Genomic DNA, 11353 nt, shown 5'->3' on the forward strand with positions numbered 1-11353 from the left:
CAATTTGGCATCCTGGTATTATATTTTTGTTCCCTGAGACTGGAGGAAAACTGGAGGCTGGATAAAGCCTGGCTAAAAGAAGGCTTGTGACTTATTAGGAGCGATGAACGCAGCGTCCAAAAATAGCCGATGTCTCACTCAAACAGTTTGTGCCCTGCCCAGCAGAGCAGGCAATTACAGGGTAACACGTCTTTAGGGAAACTTGTTCGTGGGTTGCGCAGGAGTTCGCTGGCTCCCGGCTGCGTGGGGCACTCGCTTGTCTGAGCACTGGCGATGGGTTTTTTTCCAGCTTGAAGTGAAACTCATGTAGTTGCACTTGCCTGAGCTGCTTCGTTGGTGCTAACTCATGTTTTACTTTGGCTGCTTTCTGATGGCAGGAGAAAGTATTGAAAGCAAGTAAAACCCATTTGAACTCCCCTATAATTAGGAATTGAGTTGCTGGGTTGCTGCGTGCACCATCCCATCTAAGGCTTTGCACAGGCGGAGGTGTTATTAGACACGTAGGTGTGTTTGTGAGTGATGGTCTCTTGGGGTGCGGGGCGAGGTGGGGGATCCCCAGCTGTGCACAGGGATTTGGAGCTGTGGCAGAGGCTCCTGATTGCTGCCCATGTTGGCACAGGGGCTGTTAAATCCTGCAAGTAGTTCAGCAACCGCAGAAATACCCTTGTGTGGGTAATCCCGAGCAGGCAGGGAGGCACCAACCTCTGGTGCCCTCTCCAGTGGCAGCGTGCCCTGGCTTAAAGTCCTGATCTCTAGCTGCAGAGGGGGAATTAAATGAGCCCTGGTGAGTACAGGGTGAGAAGGTTTAGGCTCTGATTCAAGAGAGCAAAAAAAATACCCATCTTTTCTAAGCATGGTGCCTCTGGTACATGTAGGAGCTGTTGGGGTCCTGTAGGTACTGTTGTTTGGAAGTGCTCTGCACAAACAAGCTGCAAGTGTTGGACCTGTGCTGATGTCCTTGGTTCTAAGCATGCCTGTGTCTGATTTTTGTCTCTCTTCTTAAAGAACTTTGAGGTGGAAGCTGATGACCTGGTGACAATTTCAGAGCTGGGCCGTGGGGCCTACGGCGTGGTGGAGAAAGTCCGGCACGCACAGAGCGGCACCATCATGGCCGTGAAGGTGAGGACAGCTACTTGCTGACGGACATGGAGGTCAGGACATGTAGCTCCAAGGGAGCAGAGAGACTGTGGTGAACTCTACCGGTCGCAGCACAACGGGAGGGGGCAGACTTGTCTCGGTTTGGCAGCCCCTGGTGTGGCTTGGCTGTTGGAGGGTCTGTGCTGATACTAGCTGGACACTGTGGGGTTGATCAGCAGGCTCTGAAAGCCAGGCTTGGTGCCTGGTTAGATAGTGCAAGGCTTGGATGTCAGAGTGTCTGTCCAGGCTGCTGGCCTGATCCTGCGTCCGCTGAAGCGCTTGCCAAGGGTTTGTCATTCATTAAGGTGCTGTCTGGGCATCTCCTGGGGTGCTGCTGGCTGCAAAATAAGCCCAAAACACTTGCCCTGGCCTCAGAACTGCAGGTCCTCTGAGTCAGCCTGAGTGATAATGGTGTTATCCCACCTACATCAAACCCTTCTTTCATATTTGTCTCAGAGGATTCGAGCGACTGTGAACACACAGGAGCAGAAGAGATTATTGATGGACTTGGACATCTCCATGAGGACAGTTGACTGCTTCTACACAGTCACCTTCTATGGAGCCCTCTTCCGTGAGGTACTGAGCTGGTGGATGGGTGGTGGGCTGCACAGCACCTGCAGCCCCTGCAATTGCGCTGGAGGCACTAAACTGTCCCAAACCACCTCTGCTTTCTTCAGCCCAGCTGGGCTGTTTGAGATGCTGCCATGACTTAAAGTCAAAGGCTTGCCTCCATCAGGCAGCGTTGAGCAGGTCCTGTTCCTCGCTTCCATGGCAAGTGCCCAACCATGTTGTCCGTGTCCTCGGCCAGCTTTGGGGTAGACCCTCAAAGGGAGCCGTCGCAGGTAGTTTTGGTGGTACCTGGACATCTGTACCCATCACTGTCTAGTGCAAAGCCTGTGTGCCTGTGGTGTGGCCAACAGCGGCTGTGCGGCAGGGACCTTGGCTTGCCCTGTGTGGAAGAGGCAGTATCTGTTTGTTCATCTGTCCCCACCTCTCCCTTCAGCTCTCGGGGATTTCCAGGGAATTCCCTCAACTGCTTTCTGTCCGCAGGGCGATGTGTGGATCTGCATGGAGCTCATGGACACCTCCCTAGATAAATTCTACAAGAAAGTACTGGAGAAGAAGAAAACCATCCCTGAAGACATTTTGGGGAAAATGGCTGTGTCTGTGAGTATTTCTTCGGTTCTTATGTGGTTTTTTTGTATCCCCTGAGCCTGTTGGACGTTTCTGTTCAAGCCCACAGCATGTGGAAATGGGTGGTGTGTTTGCAGTGGAAGGCTGGTGCTGTCTATGATTAACAGATGCTCTTTCATTGTGTTTGTTCCCAGATTGTACGAGCTCTGGAGCATCTGCACAGTAAACTGTCCGTAATCCATAGAGGTAGGTGCTGGATGGGGTTAGTGTGATGTGGCTGGAGATCTAGCCTTGGAGTAAGTTATGTCAGGACTCCTTCCTAGGAGATGTGTGGTGTGTGCCTCTGGGATGCCTACGGGGCGGGTCTAATGGTACTTGGGACCATGGTGGACAGATCTAGATGCCTGAGGTCTATTCCTGAGGTGTATCCTTCACACATCTGCTTGCATGATGATGTTCTCATCCTCCTTTCCAGATGAAGGGTTGAATATAATAACTGAATTCCTCACTACCTGTATTTTTATGGATGCTTCTAGCTCTCTTTGAGTACAGAGATGCATTGAAGGGAACTCTTGGGGACAAAATTCCCTAGCCTTTCTGGCTGGGTTTTTCTGCCAAGGTGAGGGCTGAAGGAGATCTTTCAAATCACAGATGGGAATTTTAACACTTGGGTTCTGTTTTTCATCCTGGTATAGTTACTTGTGTAGTTGTGGACAGATGATGATGGGCATGAGAGAAGCTGTCCTGAGAACTTGGTAGAGTTGAGCTTTTAAGGCTGTGTTGGGCACATAAATCTCTCCTAAGGAGCTGGGCATTAACTCATCAACATTTTGTTTCAACCTTTTGACTTGCCTCATTAAAGAGGAGGCCTGTTCTGCCTGGAGGGACGTGGCTATAGTTTTACTTGTGAACAACTTTTGCTGAAATAAGACTGGTGGGGTTTTGTCTCCCTTCCCTTGTGTTAGGGCCTGCCTGCTCCCCTCCCAGTTTCCCATATTGTCTCAGACTCTGTGATACCTCTGCAAAGGTCCAGTCTGTCCTCTCATGTTCTCTCTCTTAGATGTGAAACCTTCCAATGTGCTGATCAACAAGGAGGGACATGTGAAAATGTGTGATTTTGGGATCAGTGGCTACTTGGTGGACTCGGTTGCGAAGACCATGGATGCTGGCTGCAAACCCTACATGGCTGTAAGTGTGCTTGTGCGGGGCCGGAGCTGGCAGCCTTCGGCTGCCTTCAGCCTTTGCTTGAAGAGGCTGCTGCTTAGAAATCAGTCTTGGTTCACCTCTGTCCTGAGATAGAAGCCACTTCAGAGTGCTCTGGGCTTCCTGACTCAGCAGAGTCCTCCAAGGATGGGATTGCCCTCCCTGTAAGCCTTGCTGCATGTGTTAATCCCGCAGCAGACTCTTTCTCTGCTGCCTTCCATTTGCAGAAGGATAAAAGACTGGCTGGTGCTGGTTGTGGTGGTTGGAAGGGCTGCTCCTTGTTTGCTAGAAAATGCTGAGGCTTTTCTTGGCAGGATCATTTAACTTCATGCTTTCAAGTCAGTATGAATTTCCCTCTGTCATCTGTGGCATCTGTGTGCTCCTGGGGCAGGGATCGTGCTACAGGGATAGTACAAGTTTCACTCAGGAGCTGGAGGGGAGAGTTAATGTGGGTTGTGTGGAGCAATCAGTGCTAGATTTAACCTCAGACCCTGCCTCCATGGGGACATGAGCCAGGGGAATCCACCCAACCTGGGTTTTGAGCCAGAGATTTGCTCTGTGGGGTTTTCACTGGGAATACAAGGTAGAGTTGTAATATCTTCCATGTTGCTGTTACAGCCAGAAAGAATAAACCCTGAGCTGAACCAGAAGGGCTACAACGTGAAGTCGGATGTCTGGAGTCTGGGAATCACAATGGTAACACCAAGGGCTTGGACCGGCACCCTGCAGCCCTGGGGTTGGGATGGGGTCTGGACTGGTGGGGCTTTAACCCTGCCATGAGCGGTGGTAGCTGCTGGCTTCACCTCTGGGTGGATGCTGACCAAAAGGGGTTGAACTCTGAGCATGATAGCTTGGGGCATGAGATGAAGTACCCAGGGCACAGAGTGGTGCCGCTGCCCTGTGCGCACAGGGGTACCTCCCCCCAGGGCAAGGTAGCTGTGAGCCGGGGTTGCCACCACTGCTGCAGCTGTTGCCAAGTCGGCTGGCAAGCTTGCCAGGAGATAATCCGTCTTCTGCCCCTTCTCTTTGCTCCTCTCCCTTCTTGCATGTTCCTGCTGGATGCTGGGGGATACATAAAGGCCTGTTATCCCCAGGTGGTTCCCTTGTACCCCTCCACTTGGTTTCACAGAGCTACTTGTGCACATTGCCAGCTCCACATAGCTCCAGTTAGCTCAGAACTATGTTGGTGTGGATGGCAGACTCCCAGGGGGCAATATCTGGATGACAGTGGGCTTAGTTGGGCATTTAAGAGTCTGGTTTTTAATTGCTCTGTGGTTCCCCATGTGCTGGCTGGAGAGGTAGTCAGTGGAGCAGGGTTTGCTGTAGCTGGGTCACAGCCTTCTGCATGCACACCACCCCCTCGTGTTAGCAAAGCCTTGCAGGAGGATCGGGGCGAGTTAGCCTGCCCTTCTTCAGCGAGGGGTGCTGTGCATGGTTTGCAGCAAGTCCTGCCTGCAGGGTAGCTCAGAGCAGCCAACAGGAAGGGGAAATACTTTCGGTTCCAAAATCGCAGCTGCTTAGGATGGTTTATCTACCTCCTGCAAGAAACGGATCTTGCAGAAACCAGCTGAAATCTTCTGGTGCCAGAGGACAAAGGAAATCCCAGCTGTTGGAAGGGGATGCCGTCTGGGATCGCGTGTCTCTCTTTCCAGGAGACTGTCTTTCTGTGGGTAGATTATTTTCAGGAAATTTTAAACCTGTGCCCTGTTATCAGTGACTTGTTTTGGGCACCGCATCCTTACATTTGTGTGCACTGCGCAGATCTCTTGGCAAATATTCCCTCTTCCCCAGCTAGTTTTGTCCACCGTGCCAAACCCAAGCCCCTCTCCTTGGCGTCCCTATACCAGTGCGGAGCAGAGCTGGGCTGGCTGGCTGGCAATGTAATAAGCGCCGGCTTTCGTCCTGAGATGCAGGAAGTTGTGAGATGGGAGATTGCATGAATGATGAAACCTCTCAACCTTTCCAAAGCTGGATGGGAGAGGGGACCTTGCTGAAAGCCTGCCAGCCTGCAGCTGAACAGAGCCCTGACCTGTCTGACTGCCTCTAATGTCTTCCTCCTGGGCTGGCTTCCTGTTTTTTTAATTTTTTTTTTTATTTCTGAGAGGGTTTGATTGATTTCACACCAGCTGGTTTTAGGGCCATTGAGTTGCAGAGCTAATCCAGGGCTGGTGGCTTCATTCAGTTTTCCAGCAGCAGGAGCTGAGCTCCCCAGGCTGAGCCAGAGGCAGGCGGGGGTCCCTGGCTCTGCCCTGCATCCTTTCAGGTTTCTCATTCCTCCTGTTCCATCCCATCCTGTCCCACCTTGCCAGGCAGGTCTGGATGTTCTGCTGCCTGTCTTGAGATGGGAGCTCACCCTTGACATGAGGTGACTGCCCAAGAGCTGTGATGGGCTCTATCCTGCTTGAGTGGGTGACAGAGGAGAGGTAACTTGTCAGAAGGACCCGGTAATGGAGGTGGTTTGGCAAAGATCTTCCTAAGTGATGTTCTAGCACTTAGTTTTTCTTGGGTTTGTGGATTTTTTTTTTTGTGTGTGTGTCTAGCTCATACAGTACTAGTCTGAAGCCCAGAGGCTGGCTTGTGGGAGAGCAAAGCACTTTGGAAGCTGGTGCAGAGACGATGTGCTGTTATTATCTTTTTAAATAATCCCCTTTTACGTATCTTTGGCGGCTTCCTGTAAATGCATTAATATGCTGAGCCAGCCTCAAAGGAAGTATTTTTGGCCTCTGGGTCTTTGTATTTTAAAAAAAAAGAAAAAAAATTGGTATGACCCAAATTGGAAATGGTTTGTAAGGAAAGAGGTTTTTCATTTTGAATCCAAGCTGGCTGCAGAGGCTGAGGTAGGCAGGCTGCGTGGAGTTGCGCTCATCCTGGTGTCTCATGTCAGCCTGTCTCCATCCTCAGATCGAACTGGCCATTCTTCGCTTCCCATACGAGTCCTGGGGGACCCCCTTCCAACAGCTCAAGCAAGTGGTGGAGGAGCCTTCGCCCCAGCTGCCCACCGATCGCTTCTCCAAGGAGTTTGTGGACTTCACGGCGCAGTGGTGAGTCTCCATCAGGGACTGGTGGCTTCTCCCAGCTTGGCTGAAGAGGAGCCCTGATCCGTGAGGATTGGAGCAAAGTGCGGGGCTGGGTTTGTTATCCTTTTGGAGCCCGTTTCCCTCCACCTCACCGTACCAAGGCTGGTGCTCAGCCACGTTAGGAAGCGCTGCCCTAACTGGTTTTGCTCTCAGCTTGACTCACCCAGGCTGGTTGGAAGGCACGGAGGTTTCTTTTCCCCTTTTGCCATCATTGCTGCTGAAATTTTGGTGGTTTCTGGCAAAGCGGCAATGAAACGAGAACAAACCCCTGGCAGCGTCTGGGTGCCACTGGGTGAAAGCTGATTTGTGGTTTTGTGGGTACTGTGTAGAGTAGCTGCTCCCCTCGGGGTGTCCCTTTGCTCCGTGGGTGCTGCTTGGAGCTGCCAGGCAGGGGTGAGCCCACCGAGGCTGGAACGAGCCTTGACATGATCTGCCCACCCTATAGATGGTGGGAAACCATCTCCTCTCCTCCGTGTTTGTTCTGGTCTGTGCGGGGCAGACCGCGGTGAGCTGCTTGGCTTGTGCTTTTTGTGGCAAAACACCATGAGTTGGCCTTTCCCAGTTACCTGCCTGGCCGCTTTGCTGGTGGTTCAAACCTGCTTGGCCAAGGAGGGAGAGGAGTGGGTGCTGCCCATAAGAAGGATGTTATGTTGCTTGGAAAGGGGAGATCCCTTGTGATAGACCATATACAGCCAAAAAAAAAAAAATCCTACAGCCTTTCTCTCCCATTCTTTTGTCTCCTAGCTTAAGGAAGAACCCCGCTGAGCGAATGAACTATTTAGAACTTATGGTAAGTACAAACCATTTCTGCTGGTCTTTATCGTAACGCGTTTCAAAAGTTGAATGAATGGTCCAGCAGGTCCTAGGGAAATGGGACAACAGGATGTGTGGGTGATTTTTCAGGCACAGAGCGGGATGGGTGTAGTGTGTCTAAGGTGGAAGGGTGTGTTGTTTTCATGGGTGTTAAGGTCAGGGTTTCTAGGTGTTTTCTCCCTCTCTCCTATCTGCTCTTGGCAAGTTTAGACCTCAGATGATGGTAGTGTGGCTGCCAAGGTGGGCTGTCCCGCTGGAGTTGAACCTAGAAACGCTTGAAAGCGTTAGTTAATCTTTAAGCTAAAGGATGGTGTTCGTGGGAGCCTGGGGAGGAGGTTGGTGTCCACCTCTTTCCATAGCACCTTGCCAGCTTCGTGACATCCCCCAGGGACTGCTGTTGGGCTTGTCTGTCCTTGGGTGTCAGCTGATGTTGTCTTTGGTCTCATTGGCAGGAACACCCTTTCTTTACCTTGCACGACACCAAAGAGACTGACATGGCCTCCTTCGTGACAGAGATTCTCGGGGAAGACTCCTAACTCAAATCTCACGGCTTCGTGCAGTCCCCTCCATCCCGGCTTCCCCGCAGAAGAGCGAATGAGGACTCGACTTAATGGTGGTTTGCACAAATCGCACTTCCCCAACCCGTGGGCATCTCTGGCACCATCCGGCCTCGCAATCTCTTTTCTCTTTGCCCTGTAAACAAAATCCTGCAGGATGAGCCTTTTGAAGCCAGCACCTTTCCAACTAAGCCATGGAGACCAAAGGCTCAGGAGTTCCCTGCTGACACCAGCGTCTCCCTCCCGAGGAGAGGACCGTACCCGTGGCACCTGAGCAGGGCCAGGGCAGAGGGTGCCAGAGGGCATCTCCGCTCCCCAGGAGCCTGGTGCACAGCGCAGGGGGGTTGTGTTTCTTTGCTGCCTGAGAAAGGCAGAGAGAAAAAAATGCTGCTGCGCTTGCCCCACTCTTCTCCCCTGCCTGCCCAAAGCCCCTTCCCCAGGGTCTGGTCTCGCTCGCCTTCACTTTGTGCCTGGCACTCTTGCCCCCAGGAGCCTGCACAGCTTTTTAGGGGGCTGTGGGGCTCCCTGGACACGCCGCTGTTCACACCAGAGGCTGTTTTAATGCCTGGCTTGACATCTTAATGACCTTTCGAGGCAGCGCTAGACCGGGCATCCACCTCCCTCAATTGGTACACTGTTCCCTTGTGGGGGGAAAAAAGGCATTTTTCAATGAGCCCACCTTCATGCGAGCTGCAACCCACGCTCTCCCCACACCTGCCAACGGGACTTCATCCAGCACACACATCTCCCTTCCCCACACGAGCACGGGGTGACACGGGGAGAGAAGCAGGTCCCGGGTGCTGCCGCTTTCCCCTCCGGCCCTGGGCTGGGAGGACACATCCCTCCTCTGGGCATCTGATGCCTTTTGCAGCCCCTGCTTCCACCTGCCCTGGCTCCTGGAGAAGACGTTGCTCTATCTCCTTTCCAACCTGGAGCTCATGTAAGACCTCGCACTGTGACGCCCACTCATTTCGGAGGCCGTACTTGTACCCCTCGTGTCCCAAACTGCCTTCGAACCTTCCAGCTGCCTGCCGAGGTGTCAGCCAAGATCGAAACCCCAGTGACTCCCACGGGGGCTGCTGACAGTTGTACATTTTATGTCTATATATAATGGACTTTGTAACATGTTTCCTAGTTTTAATCTAACTTACTATAAATTAAAGCCCTTCTGTGTGGGAGGAGGGAGGAGCAGTTCCTTCTCCGCTAACAAATCCACTGTGAAAACCTGATGTGTTTCCCCACTCTCCCAGCCTGAGCACTCTGCAAGGAGCTACGGGAGCAAAAGGGATTTCTGTCTTCTACTGTAATGATCATGGGATAAACGCACCGGCTGTGGATTTTGTTGTTTTTTTAATAGATTGAGTTTTCAGAGGGATTTTTTTCTCTTTTCTAATATATATTTGTGTGTGTATGTGTGTGCGCAATATATATTATATATTTTTAAATCAATGATGAATGTGTGAATGTCTGTGTGGTCAGATTTGGTGAAAAGGCTAACATTTTTCTGGCTAAATTTGGGGTGGTGGGGAAGGGGCCAATAGAAAACACCCTTTTTAAAAGAAATATATCTTTTTTTAACTGAATCTTTTAAAAAAATGTTTTTCCTGAAATTCATGCCCCAGAGGTCTGGATTACAAGGTGCATTTCCAGTGCTCTGGGTCCCCCACCCGCTGAAGAATGAAGTCCCTGTGACTTTGTTGCTCCCCGCTCCTGCAGCCCCGGGGTTTGAAGCGGCGCTGGGGACACCCCGTGCCTGGGGACAGGGCTGCTTCGCACCGTCAGTTCCTACAAGCTGCTCCTGCGGGGGGAAGCTGCTTCAGGGCAAATGGGTTTCAGTCCTTCGTGCCCCCGTGTTGGGGCATCATGCAGCAGTGCTTCCCCCCATCACCGCTCTGATCCCCTTCCCTGGGTCGACAAACCCCGAGAGAACCAGCCCAGGCTGAGCTGGACAAACCCTGTTCAGCTTGTTTGACCCTGACCCCCCACCCCACCTCTTTATGCAAAATCAGAAAGTGATTGATGTTCTCCACCTCTCCCTCCTCTGTCCCGCTCTGCCTCTGCAAACCACCCCGACGCTCTCCGGGAGCACCCACACCCTTACCTGCTTGGTCTCACAGCTTTGCAGCTGAGATGTACAATTGTATTATTTTTTTTCATAGTTGGTTACTTTGGATTGATTTTTGTTTTGATGTTGAGCTCTGTTTTTTCCCTTCTCTCCTTGTTTCAACCCCTTTCCCTTTCCTGTATCTCACCCTTTTTTGGTGCATTGGGGAATGGTGATTTTTAAGTTTTTTGCATGTTGGGTTTTTTTTAAGGGGTTTTTTTTTTTTTTTTTGGCTGCATTTCTCCTCCTGGAGAAAGTCCTGATTCCTGTATTTTGGGGAAAGAGAGCATCTGCCCTTTCAAACACTGGGGAGATGCCTTCAGGGTGGGCTTGGGACCCCATGGATGAAGCAAGGCTTTGCTGAAGAGGCAAACACACCTTCGAATGCCATCTGCTCTGCTTTGTTCCGTGCGAGTTTTACCTGTGTGTCCCTCTTCACATCCGAGGCTTTCCTGTCCTGCTGTGTCCCTCCTGCCACGGTGGGAACGGCAGCCCTGGGGGGATCCAGCTTGGCTTTAAGGTGGACGAGGATTTTGACTCGCATCAGAAGACCCTCTAGCCTTGTATTTTTGAGAACGGTCTGTACCCACTAAACCCAGTCATTGTTTTCAATAAAATTCACCCTCAAACCTGCCTCTTGTTGCCTCTTTTGTTGCTGTTTGAGCATCGGTGGTGTTCTGTTCGGGCTCCTGAGTGCGCCGGGGATGATGGGTGGGGGGCAGCCCAGGAGGGGTCCTGCTACTAGTGTGCTTTCTCCTCCTACCGTGGGTAACACTGGTCCCGATCCGGGGCTTGTAGGAGCTGGGACCCCCAGAGCAGCACCCCGGGGCCCCCCCCCCCCCCCCAGAGCGGTGCCAGGGACCCCCCGGCCTTTGCTTCCCCCGGGCCGGGCAGGAGGAGGGGTGCCGCTTGGGGGGGTGGGCTGCCGGGGGCAGGAGGGCAGCGGGGTGCTGGCCCCGGGGGGGTCCCGAGGGTGGCAGGGGCTGCCCGCGGCCGCGAGGGGGAGGCACCGCCCGGCCCGCGGGGATGCGCCTCGGCCGGCGGCGGGACCCGGCGGGGTTCGCCCCCTCCCCGCACCCCTCCAACCTGCTGGCCCCCCCCCCCGCCGAGCACCCTCCAGCCGTCTCTCGGGGGTGCGTGGCGGGGATTAGGGCCGGGGGGGTCCGCCCGGGCATCGTCCCCACGGGCGGCGGAGCCGCCGGTTTAGCGCTGTGGGGGTACGCGTGTTGTTTCACCCCCCCCCCCCCCCCGCAATGGGACGGGGGGAAGGGGAACGGCTCCCTCCCCACGCGTTTTCCCTGTCACCCCCTGCCAGGCAGGATCAGGCC

General features: G+C 53.0%; 1 protein-coding gene across 2 annotated transcripts in view; it reads left to right on the forward strand.

The window, feature by feature from the left end:
• The window catches only part of MAP2K3 (mitogen-activated protein kinase kinase 3), a 34497-nt gene extending 23838 nt beyond the window's left edge, over positions 1 to 10659 (forward strand). For both annotated transcript variants that reach the window (XM_075767072.1, XM_010303913.2), the window contains exons 5-13: positions 1006 to 1119; positions 1594 to 1713; positions 2188 to 2304; positions 2466 to 2517; positions 3332 to 3459; positions 4093 to 4170; positions 6376 to 6515; positions 7296 to 7341; positions 7817 to 10659. In XM_075767072.1, coding sequence (XP_075623187.1) covers positions 1006 to 1119; positions 1594 to 1713; positions 2188 to 2304; positions 2466 to 2517; positions 3332 to 3459; positions 4093 to 4170; positions 6376 to 6515; positions 7296 to 7341; positions 7817 to 7900 — 879 coding nt within the window. In that variant the 3' untranslated portion in view covers positions 7901 to 10659. The remainder of the gene's footprint in view (positions 1 to 1005; positions 1120 to 1593; positions 1714 to 2187; positions 2305 to 2465; positions 2518 to 3331; positions 3460 to 4092; positions 4171 to 6375; positions 6516 to 7295; positions 7342 to 7816) is intronic.
• The last annotated feature ends 694 nt before the right edge of the window (positions 10660 to 11353 follow it).

Source organism: Balearica regulorum, chromosome 15 (assembly GCF_011004875.1).
Source record: "Balearica regulorum gibbericeps isolate bBalReg1 chromosome 15, bBalReg1.pri, whole genome shotgun sequence".
Taxonomy (NCBI): Eukaryota; Metazoa; Chordata; class Aves; order Gruiformes; family Gruidae; genus Balearica; species Balearica regulorum.